This window comes from Pipra filicauda, unplaced genomic scaffold (assembly GCF_003945595.2).
Source record: "Pipra filicauda isolate LSUMZ 115617 unplaced genomic scaffold, ASM394559v2 scaffold14_size4853619_pilon, whole genome shotgun sequence".
In the NCBI taxonomy this organism is placed as follows: domain Eukaryota; kingdom Metazoa; phylum Chordata; class Aves; order Passeriformes; family Pipridae; genus Pipra; species Pipra filicauda.
The window spans coordinates 2900355-2916101 of record NW_024103985.1 but is presented as its reverse complement, the minus strand read 5'-3'; the positions used below and the strand labels follow the sequence as shown (position 1 = coordinate 2916101).

The following is a 15747-nucleotide window of genomic DNA, read 5'->3' as shown; positions in this document are numbered from 1 at the left end:
AACTTAACCTCATTGTAGTACAAAGGTGGGAGAAACCTTGAAAGGGGAGGCCACTTACTAGGCAACCGTGCCTGGGCCTGAGAGGTGAGAACCAGCCTCTGAGGCAGCACACTCTGTTGGATGGTGTGCGGGGGGGGCTGTGGCTGGGCCTGGCCTGGCTGAGGGGCCGGCGCAGAGGTCTGGCCCCGCGGTTTCACAGGGTTGGCTGTGCTAGTTGCTGTGGTGAAGGTCGCTGCGGGCTGGTGTCTTGGAGCACTGGTGGAAGCCTGAGTTGTCTGAAACTGTGCTGCTGCGGCTGCAATCAATAAGGGTTGTTTGTGCAAGCTGTTAGAGGTTTTAACTCCGCTCTTTTTAAACAACCTGCATTAAAAAGAAACCTTCCAACAGGATATTAAAACGGCTACAGGAACGGCTTGTCCATACAGACTGGGATTTCTAGCCACACCTTTTATTCCATCCTATTTTTATAACATTATCTATTTGGAAAGCATTGTTTAAAGGCTAAACAAATATATAAAAGCACTGTAAATTCCCATCTTTGACAGAACACTAGACACCCTGGGGGTTTAAATACCAACTGTGCCATATTTACTCCATATGCTAACAGGTTACACAAAGCTTAGTTTTGCATTACACTGGCAGATCATACTGTAGAAACTAGTGGGGAAATTTACTGGCAATTAGTCTGTTGGTATTTTTAAGCCATTAGTATTCTAGACCATTAAGCTAGAGGGAAAAGGAATTCTATTAAACAGACTAACTTGTATCTGCCTAGGCAGAGGTGCAGGTGACCAAGGCAGCACTAACTCCCTTACCTTGGTTTGAGGACACCGTGGCTATGGGTGATCTGCCTCGCACTTGCCCCTGCTGAGTCACCGTCGCTGTGGTCACCGTGCGCTGGACTTGAGTGCTTGGGAAAACCACAGTCCTGCCCTCGGGCTTCTGACCGTACTGAACGGGCTGGAACAGCCTGGAAAGGAAATGAAACCTCAAAGTCTACGGGAAGATCACAGTTTGGCCTTTAAAAATAAACTCCGTCCCCCTGAGGAAAGTATAAACTGAGACTCTCCACTCCAGCAACTTCCTGAGTGGACATCCTAGAGAGATTTTGCTAAGTCCAAGAAGGAAAACTTTCATTGCCATGCACCCAGTTTAAGGCAGGATGCATCAGAATTACAGCAAACAGCTTAAAGAGACTGGGACAATATCTGGAAAAAGAACAGGGCTCTCATATTACTTCCAGAGACATTAACATGCTGCAGGTCACCAGGCAGCTCTTCGGCATCAGAAAAACAGTTCCATCTTACTCTGAGATCACTACTTGACTAGGAGAGAAATACTCTTCAAAAATTTACTGCTATAAAACTCTATATATCTCTTACATAACACTGCAAGCAAAGCTAACACTGTAGGCCCAGCTTAGTCTTGAATTATCTCCATGCTAATTTTGCAAAACAACACTCAGTTGGCATAAACAAGGTCCCCAAGAACAAAACTCATCTGCTGGTGAAGTAAAAACTATGGGAAATCCATCAACAAACTTCCAATGGAATGGTATGCCTCAAAAAACTATTAAAACAGAATCCTTATTTTCAAGGGCAAACAAGAAAGCAAGAGAATAATAAAACCCAAAGTCAAGCCTGAGGTTTTGTGTGGACCCCATTAGCAGAGATGCAGACAGAACTCTGTAAAGCAACAGAAGTACCTTTTCCTGCTGTAATTCCAGCTTAAAAGGAGTGCAGGAGTACATACCTGCTTGGTTTGAGCTTCACTGGGGTGGGCCTAGCTGGTGGTGGAGGGGAGCTGTAGATTTCTTCAATCAACTTTCTAGTAACCTTTTGTTTTGGCAACATTTGTGCTTCATAACGAGTCATTTTGTTTTCCATTCCAATGAGATCAAAAAGAGACAGGTCTGATTCCTAGAGATATTGTAAAATAAGGTTTGTTTTATGTGATGACCCAAACAGTTAAGTCCTCTTCATGTTCTATGCGGAATTAAATTTCTATATATTTATTTTTAACTTGAAATAAATGGTGTAAGTTTAAAAAGTAAACTATTAATTATTAGCCAAAACTGTCTAGAAACCTTGGAAATGTATCTTAAATTGACAATCCCATTTCAAGCACAGAAAAGAAGAACTGAAATCATTAGCCAGTTACAGAAATCAAAGCAAGGCACATTTAAGAATTCTTCATATATCATAAATTCCAAAGAATTAAGTAGAACTCTTAGGTGTTTGTTAATTATCAAGCTCTAATGCCAAACTATAATTTAGGAGTAGGAAAATATGAAGGACGGAAATAAAATCAAACAAAAAACTTCAGCTGCTCCATCACTCACAGTTCTCCCTAATGCAATTATTTCCTTTGATCATCTCAAAGAAGGGGATCACTTGTTTAACAATAACAGAAATAGTGGTACTTCAAATGCATTGACAGAAATGTACTAATTTAGTCACTGAAACAGAGCATTTACTCTCATGTGAAAAAGAGAAAGTCTTGCTTTCCTTTAGGTACTGAAAGCAAAAAGAAAATTACAGAATGCCATAAACAAGCACTGTGCTACCCAGAGTGTTTTCAGCATTGGAAAATTCCTGCAAACATGAAAGCAAAGCTAATTTCTCTTTGACCAAGTAGTTAATGAAAAAATACTGTTTACAAACAACTTCAAAAGCTCAAACCACTATTACAAAAGAATGCAGCAAGTACACACTTGGTAGGCGCAGTTATGGAATAGTGAATTCTTCAGGTAGACTTATCACATATATGAAAAGAATACAAATACTGAAATTCTGCCAGGCCACTAAGAGAGAAAAAAAATTAACTTTTCTACTCACCTTCCAAATATCCCTTTCCAGGGCACTCAGTACCAGAGATGCTGTTCTGTATTCCAGTGTTTCTGATACATAAGAGGTGCTTGAAAGCCGGGGGTTTATCAGATCAGGGTGATTACAAATCCGCTGCAGCTGCATCAGGACATGCAGGACACTGATGAAGTGTCCACTTTTGAGGGCTTCTTGGGTTCTACCAATTAAATTATAGAGAAATATGTTGATTTATGTACACTTTTTATGGAGGTGTCCCTACATTAGCAAGGTGAGAACGTGCAATGCAGTATGTTAGGTAAAAGTCTTAAAACAAGTTTAGATTTTACCTAGATCTTTCTAGAGCATTTTAAGCAGCACTGTACCAAAAGCAGATTTGGAAACATGAAACTTAAGGACCAGTGCTGCCTTACTAATACAACCTATGCAGCTCCCTATCCTCTACCTGCTTTGTTTCTGTTTCATATCTGCACCTATCAATTGCCACCTGGGTGGGGGTGAGGAAAAACACTTAGGGCTTTAAAAAAAACAAAGAACCACTCATTAGAGACAAATATTAAAACAAAATAGCAGCAAACCTTACCATTACAACTCGATTTTTAGGTTTTATCATAAGGCCATAGCACCACTTTGCCTGTAATTCTAGTTTACAATGCAATCACGTTCTAGTCACTGGTCATAATGGAAAATGTCAGAAAAGCGCTAAAACACTTCCAAGCGCGACAATTTATTTACTCGCTTAAGCAATAAAAGTGACAGCATTTTTTATTTACTGTTTTAACCCCTTACCCTGGCTGTAATATGACATCTTCATACATGGCTTTTTGTCGATTGGACAGGCGGCACTTCAGCACATGCTCGTATTTCTTCGTCAGTTGTTTCTCGACGTCTCGCTTCGATCTTCGCAAAATAAACGGCTGAATCATCTGAAACATTTCATGATTGGGGGGGGAGAAAAAAATTCTCACTTCAAAGATGCAATTTTACAACAGGAAGTTAAACTTATTCACACCCAAGGGATTTGATGTGATAAACTGCATATGCTATATATGATCATGCTGTTGTGCACACATGTGTATATATTAATTTGTTCTTTAATTTCTGCATGTCATGCTTCAAAATCTGAGCCCTGCATTATTTTTAAAAAAAAAAATCTTTATACTCTTGTGGTAGCAGAACCGTCTGCTTTCAGCAAGATTTTCTCTCTGAATTGAAAAAAGTATTAAGGAAGGACAGAAATTTTGAGCTGAACAATATATTTTTATTCCCCTCCCTCCCCAACAGCTTAACCACTGTAATAGGACAGACGAGAAAAAATGACAACATACTCTGTGTAACCTGATGACCAGTTTATGGCAATAATCCTGGTTCTCCTCATTAGGTGCTTTTACTGGAAAATCTAGGTAAGGTCTGGAAATTCCTGGAATCAGAAAATGGACCATCGTCCACAGCTCCATCAGTGTGTTGTGCAAAGGAGTGTCTATCAGAAGCAAACGATGCTGGCTGTGAATTAAAGAAGATTTTTAATTGACACAGCATTTAGTGACTATCATTATGAAAAGGACACCAATATTCATATCATTATGAAAAGGACACTGATTACTGTAGCTTTATGTTTGTAAGATACACAGCAGAATTAACTAGAGTTAATAAAATTAAACCTAGGATAAATTATCTTGTTAATCTTGACTATACCACCAAAACAGCTTCCTCATTGCAGAGCATCAGCACATATAAGGGGATCTGGTTCAGAGCACAGAGTATCAGCAAAGAAGAATTATAATGTTATGACAGTGGAAACAAAAATATCCCGAGCATGCCTCTGAATCCTGATTGTTTCAAATAAAGGCACCACTCTATAGGTGCTCGTTGCACAGGAATTCGGGCAGATGAAGTCAATAGGGGTCTCTTTTTATCCGTTTTCTGTTAAGAACTGTGTGACATGAAAAGAGAAAAACCCACTGCCAGCAGGAAAACAAATCTCTGCTCCATACCTGCGGAGACTGAACAGGGCCTCCCAGTGTTTCTCAGTCATGTTCTTTATTTGTTGCATCTCATCTACTATTAAGTATTTCCATCGCATTTTCATAAATGCTGGGTGGCCTTTGAACAGCTGTTTGTAGGAAGTGATGCACACATTGAAGCTGTTGGGTTCTGTCCATTCCTACGGAAAAGGAAAGAGGATGAGACAGGAAAGTTAAGGCAGAACTCTCGAATATCTTCCAACCTGTTTTCTTCTCTAAGAACAGAAAGACACTATGACCCAACATAAGAGAAAGTCTTGGTCTTTGGATTATAGTCAGTTCAGAAAGCAGGTGAACTATTGCATGTTTTGCTCAATGCCAAGGGGTTCTAAAAATGCCTTTGAAAACCTAGAACTATGAGGTGTGAACGTCTCTGTAAACCAGCTTACAGTGTTAAAGACTTCTCATATTGCACCATGATGTAAGGAATACACAGATAAATGCAAGGTCTTCAACACTTAAAGAGTTGCAAAATACCTGTCTTTTTGCCCTAAGTTCCCTTTGGCTCCCAAAGTAGAGAAGTATTTTCAAGCCCGGGCACCAGCGTTTCAGTTCCAGCTCCCATTTCAATATATTACAGCTCCGTACAACAACAAGGTGAGGGCCCCAGTTCCCTGCAGAAGGGAAACATAGCAGTTAACACTAGAAACAGACTGCTTACAATTCATGTGGCTCATATTCTCCCTTGATTTTAAAAGTGCAGTGCACTAAATTCATCACTAAAAATGAGATCCAATAACAACAAATAGAGGTATTTTAATGACTAATCTATTCCCGGGCATTAAACAATTTGTAAAGCTTTTCTATAGTAGTAAGAATTTAGAAGAATTCAGAAGAATTTTGTTCCCTAGAAGGTAACAGCAGATTGATCAAACTCTACTTGATTAGATGGCATCCCTATGTCACACTATGTAACAAAGTTTTTCTGATGTAATCTCACTCTGAAAATGAACTAAAGTCTGATATGGTTCACCAGAAGAAAAAGTGCCCCTAGGTTACAATTCACAAAGATAAAGCTGGCCCAGTACCTGTCTAAAATTGTTAGGCAAATGAACTTACCTTCATTACAAGCCAAGTGGGCAAAAAAGGCAATGATTTGCACTGTTTTCCCAAGCCCAGCCTCATCTGCCAGGATGCCATTGAGATTCTTCCTGTACAGCTTTGCTAGCCAATCAAGCCCAATCTTCTGATATTCTCTGAGAGAGCCATATAGCAGTGATGGAGTGTTGTATTTTACCTGTAATATTAATGATTAGATATTTTTTTCTGAGTTAAATCCACAGAGCGTGGTATCAGGCATAATCATTCTATAGTTTGATAATGAGAAAAAAAATTACTGTAATTTGTTGCTAAAAATCTGCAAAATTATGGAAAAAAGCATACTTTATGTAAACATAAGCACACACACAGTGGCAGAAAACAGGGATTCTTACTGCTGTTGTTATCCTGGAACTGCCTTTAGGTAACAGCATCTCTGCTGCAGCAGCAACCTCTGCTATGTCTCGCATGTGCTTCTTGGGAGGACTTGATCTGTCTATGCCCTTGTACTGGTCAATGCTGAGAAGGGAGTCTATGAGCACAACTTCCTTCTGAGGGCTCTCCCTGTCAGAGAGATGGTCTTCCATTTCTAGGAGAGAAAAAAATTACATTGGCATCTAAAATAAACTTGAGTAGAAGTTACACAAAGGAACTGAGAGGATTAGAATTCAGACAGGAAGAAAGAAAAGGAGGCAGCTAACTTTTAAAAACAATTCTGTAATTTTCAAGCTAGTCAAGATAAAATTAAAATAGTCTAAGCTCATAATCATATACGTGTTCTGGACATTCACACTAGCTAGACTAACAATCATTAGCTTTTCACAGCTTCTAGGGAGGTTCTCTTATACTACTTAAAACCTATCCTCAAATATGTAGTTCTATCATCATGTTAGTACAGAACAGATGTTTAATTATAGCTACCTACAGAGTGTACTGTTCCTGAGAATCACACACATCTTGACTTTAAGACAGGCAAACACTACCCTCTTGTCATGAACTGAGAAATTTTAATTGTGATTCACTCAATGTACGTTCTCCCCTAGAACAAAATGTCTTCACAGAGACCTGAAGAGCCAAGCAACTTATTTCACCTTGTAAATCAGCACAACTTCTTCTGAAAAAAAATTAACTTACCTTCCTCACTGCTATCCTCTTCACTGTCAGGCTTTGGTTGGGGCCAGTGAAAATTTTCTGCAAAGGCACCTTCATACATCTTTACCAAATCTTCCAGAGGCAATTCAGCTGAAGGTCATTAAAGGATGCAAGCTTATAAATATCAAAACTTGGAACAATTGATACCAATGATTTTAATCTCATTGCATTCTTCACAATTGTATAAAGGCAGTTCTCTAATCAGAAATGAATTTAAAAGGTAATTATTAGGTGGATGATGGCGGTATTTATTTAATAACCTTGATTAGAGAGAACACTTGGCATTACACCAAGCAGTTTGCTCTTCCAGTTTGCTTTTTACTGTATTACAAACCCACCCTACAACCCTTAGTAAACCCCTAGCTGGGCAGGTAGGGACATCAAATCCAGCTGAGTGGCTGGAAGACAATTCAAGACTTCAGAGCTTCAAAACTGAGTTGTCCCTCAGCCCTTCTGAACAGCAGCTCCACAATCCCTTGTCTGATCTGTTGAAGTAGGAATGAGTATGACGGCAGTGGCCAGTCAATCAGCAAACATCCTCATTAGGAACTTGGTTGACTGGCCAAGAGTTGTAATCCCTCCAACTGGCCAGTTTGCTGCAGCCACTAAGCTGCCAAACAGACCAAACAAACGGATTTGGAAACTGCATATTAACTGCCAGGAGGACTCAGCTTAATGGGAAGCTTGTCTCTAAAAGCAGGGCTTTCATCATGGTAAGTGACACCATCCCTATGGGATGCCTTGCACACATCAAGCTCAGCACAGCAGTTATGCTGCTAATGAAAGAGAGCTGCCAGCCAGAGCACTGTCCCTAAAAGCCCCCTACCTTCAAGTATTTATATCCCCTCGAGATCAGCACTTCAGCGCCCTTTCAGACCACAAAACCCTTCTGAGATACTCGAGACAGCTGATGATAAAATGTTCATCTGATGCAATCCTGGTTTTAAGTGTTTATCATGCTCTCCTAGAACTTAGGTTGAGAGTCTTGCTGTAAGGTTTCCATGTAGTGCTTTGGTGGAGAAATACTTTTTCTCAAGCCACCTTGTGTGATAACTGGTTAAGTACATGGACTGTTTTACAAAGTACAGATGCCCATCATCATCCCATAAATGACCTGCTGCAGCTTTCCAAACAGAAAAAAATAAATACTGGCTATATAGGACTGAACATCTGAACACACTCAATTTCTCACCCATAATCCTCTTTACAAATATAATTGCTACACGTTTTCACCTGCTGTTTCAGAGCCCAGCACAAAAAAATCAAGCCACACACGTACCTTCTTTGGCTAGAGTAGACAATTCAGTTTGATGGTTTATGTTTCCTTCTTTAGCTTCTTGTTCTTCAATTGTTTCTTCTTCATCTTCAACTGCAAGAAAAACAAATGCAAATCTTGGCATTCAAATTACACAATAATTCAGGAGGTCTGTAATTATATACCCCTGAAGTGTACTCATATAGAATATTATAAGTCAGTAGGATTTAAAAACAATGAAACAGGTATGGAAAAGAAAATCTCAAACCAACTATATGTAAAATGTAAAAGGTAAGTGAAAAGGAGAGAAGCACTTCTGCCTCAGGACAGAAGGCAGTTCAGTGTTGATTAACAATGTTCACTGGGGCAGGTTATTCTGTAGCTTTAAACAGGGGATTGTCTTTGTCAGAAACACAACACAGTTGTCATCACAAGAAAGGACCTAAAGTAGATGGATATCTCAGTCTGAAATCCTCAAAAGAAGTTTAAGACCACTAGTAAGGTTTGATAAATGAAGGAACGTGGACAGAAGGAGTTAAAACCCACCAACAGCAATGGCAGTGTATTTTCAGGGAAACTTCAAATTTTCACTGAAGCTCTTCTAAGGACAATTTAATATCTAATTGACTATCTCGTCTCCCCATGAAATAGATGAAGGTTGGTATTTGGTTTGTGAAAAGCACTGCAGCCATGCAGTAACAGACTGAAAATCTGTGGTTTTAATACACAATTTATGTATTATGCTATGGATGCCCAATTTTGGGAAGCGACTTACCTTCCTCATCAGTCAAAGATGTGCTTGCCTTTCTTTTCCTTCCAGATGATGAACCCCCCTAGCATTAAATAATTAAAATATTTAAAATCATAGACAAGAAATATAAGCAGGGGGGTTTGTTTGTCTTTTAAAGAAAGCAAAAAATACCTTGCAGCCACAACAGCATTTGCTGATAGACCCCTAACACCTACTATCACTTTCCTGGTCACACAAAAACAGAAACACTGCTGCTGTATTGAAGGGAGTGTGTAATCAGCCACTTCCAGTGTTTGTGGGTAAATTATTCAGGCCCAGCTGTGCTACAGAGTCATAGTACACTCTTTCCCTTTAAAACATTATTGAGGCACAGAACTTTCACTCAGGTTGGAACCAAGGACTAAATTTTTTCACTAGTCAATAGAAAAGGGATATGGCACAGGCCTACAATGGTCTCAGCTGTCCAGTACACTCTCTGGAATGGTTTAGCCTCTGCAAATCAGCTCTCACAGCCAGTGCTGGGCCACAGTCTGGCTGACAACACATGCTAAAGCCTGTTCCTAACAGGAAATTCAGATGCAGGCATTCTGCTTGGTGAAAGGGGAGTATTTCAGCATGTGGGCATCAGCTGTGCCATGACAGATGGCTGAGGGCCTCAGAACAATTCCTTGTCCATTTTTTTTTCCAACTGCACAGACATAGCCAAGGAGTTCTTGCACACATTTCATCTACAGCAAAAGATATCTAACTTTCATTCAGTCTGGTCCATTCTGTAACATATACCTCTATCTCTCAGCAGATAAATCTTCACTGAACACCCGAAAACACTTTTCATGCCCCATAAAGTCTATCCCTGATTGTAGTAGATGATACTCCTTCCCAAGTATGGCAACTAATTTGTACAGCTTTTTTGGTTTACAATCTTTGAATGATTCAAAGCCACTAAAGATATGGATCAATCACAATCCACTTCCCTGTTAAAAGCTGGGGTTCCTAACCAGAAAATAACAGCTTTGTGCTTGAGACTGTATGTTTGTGATTAACTACAGTGAAATATGCTTATCATCATCACATATTAAAAAAGAAAAAAATCACCTTTACCAGAACTGTTTCACATATGTAGCATCACTTAAATTAATTTGATGGGTTTTTTAAGAAACAGAAAGACTTACCATTTCACTATCTTTCTCCAAAAAAAGGTCTTCTGCAGCCTTTGTATCCTTACCTGGAAAATTATTATACTTCATGTATGCATTAATCACTTAGCAATTTTACATTTTTTACATGAACTTTTAAATGTATTCACCATAAAACACAGGAATTATTAACAAAATCTAGCACGCAAACATAAAAGCCCCATAACTCATCATTCAGACCTATTCACAACCTTTTATTAGCAACTCACAATTCTATCACCAACAAGCTTAACCTGCACTGAGTGAAATTTTATAAAACAGCAGCATCAGCATTTGGACTGTATTTCTTATGAAAATGGAATACAATTACCTTTCCTTGAAATTCTCTTCAAATTCAAAGCTTTTTTCCTTTTCTCTTGAAATTCAATTTGCAGTTTTATTTCAACAACCTGAAACGTAAATCAGGACTAGTAAAGCACTTACATTTCATAAATAAATTACTGAGGATGAAAAAACCAGCACAACTTGCACAAGTCTGAGTAAGTTGGTACTTTACCTGCTCAATGTTAGACCAGAAATATTCTATTTCTCTGGCAATGGATGCAGCAATTCGCCTCAGTTTGTTCTGTTCTTCCCTTTTAGCTCGCTCTTCATTAAGTTTCTTTTCTTCATGATAACGAGCCACAGTTCTTACCATCTAAAATACCATGAGATACTGAATTAGGTTATCTCAAAATACATATCACTGCATTCCTTAACATTAGAGTAGTTATCAGCAGCCAGATATTGACCATAGCTTTACACACGTAGCACTTACCTCCAATATTTCTAATTCTTACCATGCCAGTAAAGCAACAGACATGAAACCCAAATGAAAGAAAGAAAATACAAGACCTATAACCAAGCAATCAAGTAGAAAACTCTTAATTCACTCTCTCAAAACAAAAATTACAAAAAACCCTACTGAAAGCGGCAGCAAACACACAAAACTGTTTGTTCAGACAGCACATATGAAGTCACAGAAAACACACCACAAAATGTCAGAGACCAAAGCCAAAATGAGTTCAAAAAGAGTGTACATACATGAGTGAAAGATCAGTCAATGGCTGTTAAGACTGACTTGATTGCAACTTTAGCTCAGGAGGCCCCTAAAACATTGACTTCCAGAAGTCTGAAGCACAGTGCCAGGGGAAGGATCATTTCATATTTGCCCCTCCTGTTTCTCCTATTTTTAAAAACCTACCATTGGCCACAAATGGAAATCCAGATTTAAATTATATGCAAATATACAGATATTTATTGTACAAAAGGATACACCTATTTCAATACTTTGCTTTGAGTTTCCATCATTTCAGAATATATGGTACAAAACATGGCAATTTAAATCTTCAGTTGCTCTCTTCATTATCCTAAACTGGTCACAAATGTATCAAAACAAAGTGCCACATTGCTGGAATCCATAGAAAACTCTTGCTTGTTCTAAACAAACAGATTTTAGATATTTCATCTCACACCATCACAATTTCCATTCCATCACTGTATTCCCACTGTGCTGCTCTCTTCCCCTATGGAAACAGTTCTCTACCATGTTTCCACTGCTGTCTTTAATCTTATTTTTTTTCTGAGATTAGGAAAGAAGAATTAGACAGACAACCCAGTGAAAGTCATTTACAAAATTCTGTATTTACTCTTGACTGAGAGGACATAACTAATCTGTGAGAGATATGATAGCTCTACTTTTTAAATGTGACCCAGTCAACATATTGAGTGGGTCCCCAAACAAGCTATTTGATTTCCAGAGGAATAAAATCCACAAAATCCTTAACTATTACTTGCATCCACAATCCATACAATTATCTAGTCTTTTTCAAATGCTACAATATCCAAAGCTGGTGCCTCATCTTCCCATCACTTCCATCTGTAGGAAAAGATACTTAAATAGCTTTGCCACCAAGCTGAGTGGTACCAACATTGATTGTTCTCAGTTAAAGAATGTTTTTCAAGTACCTTCTTAGCAGTTGCCATCTTCCACTTCCTCTCTTGGGCAAAATCAGTTGCCATCCACTGCATTTCTTCCAGCAAATAATCCCAGTGAGATTTTGGTCTTGGAGCCTCCTGGAGTTTAGGCAGTCGCCTCGGGGACCACAAACCTTCCTTTCTCAGTTCTGCTATTCGCTGATGGATTTGATTTTCCTTAAAAAGAAGTACAGGTAGTTACAATGAAGCTGCAGAATGCACCTTAAGTAGTAGAACCATAGAAAAATAGTAATTGCTCCCACTTCATTAAATTAATGGACTAAATTCAATTTACATATAAAGAGAATCATAGTACTTGGACCTGTATTACAAGAGGCTTTGTGTTAAGTAACAGGATAAAAATGGTCTAGTGGACAGCACAAAAAAAATTGTGAGACATATGCAAACTGCAATCAAAAAATCTTTTTTTTTAAATAAACTGGAACTGCATATGTATTTATCCACAGAAGATAAATATACCTTCATTATTAATACTGCTTGATTTTGTGAAAAAAGAAACAAGGTTCCTGTTGAATAAGCAAAACAACACCTCCAGTTAATTATAAAAATAAGTAAGGTTGCAGTCACCTCCAATGAGTAGACAGAACCAACAGAAAGAACATAACAACAGTATGAAGACCAGGAGGTTGTCTTCAACTTCTCTGAATGCCCACAAAACTAAAACTCAGTGGTCTGAAAAAAAGCCCCAACCATCTTCTGCCACAAAAACCAGCCATTTTCGTAACTCAAAACACATCACTCATGTTAATTGTTACTGTGTGTTAACTGTCCATGAGTTTTGGGGAAAAATTAAGAATATCTTACCAGCTTTACTTGCTCAGCAAGCTTGTCTTGAGAGTTCTCCTGCGGTACCGCTGCTGCATTCTGAGCTGGACTTTGTGTTTTAGGGGCTGCTGCTGCCACTGCCAAGCCTGGGGGTTTGGATGCAATAGGAGACAGGGACTTGTTCGTGGCTGGAGAGGTCCTGTTTGTTTGCACTGGGTATGGAGAAGGGGGTGTTGTGCCTGAGACCGTTGCTGGCGCCGTGGATGAGGTAGGTGGGGCCGTGTTTGCCGTGAGACGCTGAGAAGTCTGAGCAGCATCTGCAGATGGTCGTGTCAGAGTCACAGTCTGCCCAAGAAACACACTGGATGAGTTTGGGATTTGACATTTGGTCTACATCACAGCAGAACATAATGAAGACTTTAACTGAATAAAAAATGTACACCTGCAGTTTTATAAGGAAAGGATTTAAGTGTCCAGTAGAATTAAAAAATGAAGATAACATCCTTAGATTTTACAGGACATTGAAACAAACATCTTTTCACCCCAATAAAATTCCCATACCTGTTGCTGTGCTGTAGCTTGTGGCTGTGACACTTGGCTTGGTGTCTGTCCTTGCACGTGGATTGCTGGTGGCACCTGCTGCTGGAGTGGTGCTGGAAGCGGAGCGGCCGTCAGGGGCACACTTTGAGGCTGGATCTTCACCTGAATCTGAGGCTGAGCCGGAGACTCCACGATCTGTGGCTGCTGCTGTGAGAGCTGCAGGGTGGCTGGCAGGGATGTCATGGGCACGTTGGTGGGCTGCAGCCTCCCTGGCAGCTGGGGGGGTGGTGTGTGCAGGCTGGCCGCGTTCTGCACCGGAGGGCCCTTGGAGGGGTCGTACTGCTGCTGGCTCTGCTTCTGCCCCGTCAGCTGCACAGTCTGAGGAGTGGGAGGCATTCCACCTACAAGGCAAGAGGAAACACAGCACAGATGAGATCAAAATGTCCAATGATCTCTACTGATATAAAGAGGAAATCAACTGCAAATAAGAGCGTTTTGTTACTTACTTTGCCACAAGACACCATCACTTGAAAATACCACATCACAATCACAAAATAAATCACCATTACAATAAACAATGAAGTACTTCATGCACAGGACTGTAACTAAAATTTGGAGCACAGCAACTATAAAAGAGCATGTCATTATAGGTCTTCTAAATTTCGTGTACTCAAAAAAAAAAAAAACAACTGGTGAACTAAAGGAATTTAACCTAAAACAACAGCATCAAGTCTAAATACTACTTAGTTCTTAATGCATTCACTCTAACACATATTCTAAAGCTTGGCATGACTAATGAATAAAAATTTTTCATAGTGTTCAAATTAGGTGGTTTCCTTTTTATAAGTCATTTGGCTCAGTTCCAGAATTCTCAGATTAGCCATTTTGCATCAGCACCTGTGACGTATTTCCATGCCCACATGCACCTTTGGAGCCCGTCACTCAGCTCCTTGAACAAACCAGGCATTGCATACCAAGTATTAATTTACATGGAGAAGTGTGTGGTGGGACTAGGATCTTGGAAGGCCGGAAGCCCAAGTTTCTAGTCCCATCACCAACATCTCCTTGTTAAATTAATGTGCAATTGGCATGTGGTGACACAGTACCTTGTGCCGTTGGCATTAGCTGTTGAAGAGGAACTCCTGAAGCCACACCCGGGTGCTGAAAAACCATCCCATGACGGCCCACTTCAATTCGTGGTCTCTTAGACGAATCTGTGATATTCAAATTCCATTTATGGCATGGTACAATGGAATGGGTTCAGTTTTACAAAGCAAACTACTACACATGATTCCGACATCAGCTCAGAAAGCTACGACTACTAATACATGTGTAGCATTTATGAAGAACATGCTCCAAGGGCAGTCAAGTCCCTCTGACTTCAAGTTGGCCATCTCCAATCTTCTCAGCCAGAACAATCAACCTAACAAAGTCTCCATGCCTGCCAAATCCAGGCCTATGTACTGTGAGTGGAGTGCACTCTTCACACAGCACCATTCACAGTAGATAGTCCTAAGGATCTGGCAATTCCCGAGGTGAGGCAAAACTGGATTTCAAGAGCTACAGAACAGTGGGCTCCATTCACTGTTTGGAAAAAGGAAAGAACCAAAGTGAAACTGTGCCTGTGGAACCTACCTGCTGGTGCAAGGGCCTGCTGCTGTCTCTTAAAAGCTTCAATCTCTATGGTGCTCACAGTCCCCGTTCCTGCAGTCCCTGTATGCGTTTGCTACGGGGAAGAGAAAACAAACCACACAAGTTCAATCTGTAGATGGTCTGACACCAGGGTATAATTTACAAAGGGATCTAAAGAGGCCAGCACAGAACAAATCCTTCAGAACAGCTGTAGGAAAGGAAACACGACTCATTCAATATCTGCTATCAAGTTTTAGATGTCCACAATGCACAGATACTCTTCGTTGAGGTTAGATTTTAAAATGGGAACTAAACTGACGACGTTGGTTATATAGAATACACACTTACATTTTGTTAAAAGTGACACCAAACCCAGGAAAATGGCATATGCAAAAAAAAACCAAACTTGCCCAGTATTCTTTATTACTTTTTTTTTAATAAATGGAAATTTTCATCAGTGTATTACCTCTGTGTGAAACACCAGTAACACACAAATTAACTCTCATTCTGAAAACAATTTAAGTTTATTGAGTCTCTCCCACTCTCACACTCAGGATAGAGCTCTATGAGAGTTATCCTTGAAATATTTCAG

The 15747-nt window shown here is 39.7% G+C and overlaps 1 protein-coding gene across 12 annotated transcripts in view; it reads right to left on the bottom strand.

The window, feature by feature from the left end:
- LOC113994209 (E1A-binding protein p400) overlaps window positions 1-15747 on the bottom strand; it is a 46764-nt gene that overhangs the window by 22308 nt on the left and 8709 nt on the right. For 8 of the 12 annotated variants that reach the window (XM_039378891.1, XM_039378892.1, XM_039378894.1 and 5 more), the window contains 21 exons: window positions 15159-15249; window positions 14630-14737; window positions 13545-13924; window positions 13023-13328; window positions 12189-12374; window positions 10738-10878; window positions 10552-10630; window positions 10218-10270; window positions 9070-9127; window positions 8319-8408; window positions 7022-7129; window positions 6283-6476; window positions 5909-6086; window positions 5327-5463; window positions 4820-4989; window positions 4154-4328; window positions 3615-3751; window positions 2838-3024; window positions 1753-1919; window positions 816-970; window positions 59-295 (listed from right to left, as the gene is read on the bottom strand). In XM_039378891.1, coding sequence (XP_039234825.1) covers window positions 59-295; window positions 816-970; window positions 1753-1919; window positions 2838-3024; window positions 3615-3751; window positions 4154-4328; window positions 4820-4989; window positions 5327-5463; window positions 5909-6086; window positions 6283-6476; window positions 7022-7129; window positions 8319-8408; window positions 9070-9127; window positions 10218-10270; window positions 10552-10630; window positions 10738-10878; window positions 12189-12374; window positions 13023-13328; window positions 13545-13924; window positions 14630-14737; window positions 15159-15249 — 3337 coding nt within the window. The remainder of the gene's footprint in view (window positions 1-58; window positions 296-815; window positions 971-1752; window positions 1920-2837; window positions 3025-3614; window positions 3752-4153; window positions 4329-4819; window positions 4990-5326; window positions 5464-5908; window positions 6087-6282; window positions 6477-7021; window positions 7130-8318; window positions 8409-9069; window positions 9128-10217; window positions 10271-10551; window positions 10631-10737; window positions 10879-12188; window positions 12375-13022; window positions 13329-13544; window positions 13925-14629; window positions 14738-15158; window positions 15250-15747) is intronic. The other 4 variants (XM_039378899.1, XM_039378900.1, XM_039378896.1 and 1 more) reach the window with 2 other exon arrangements.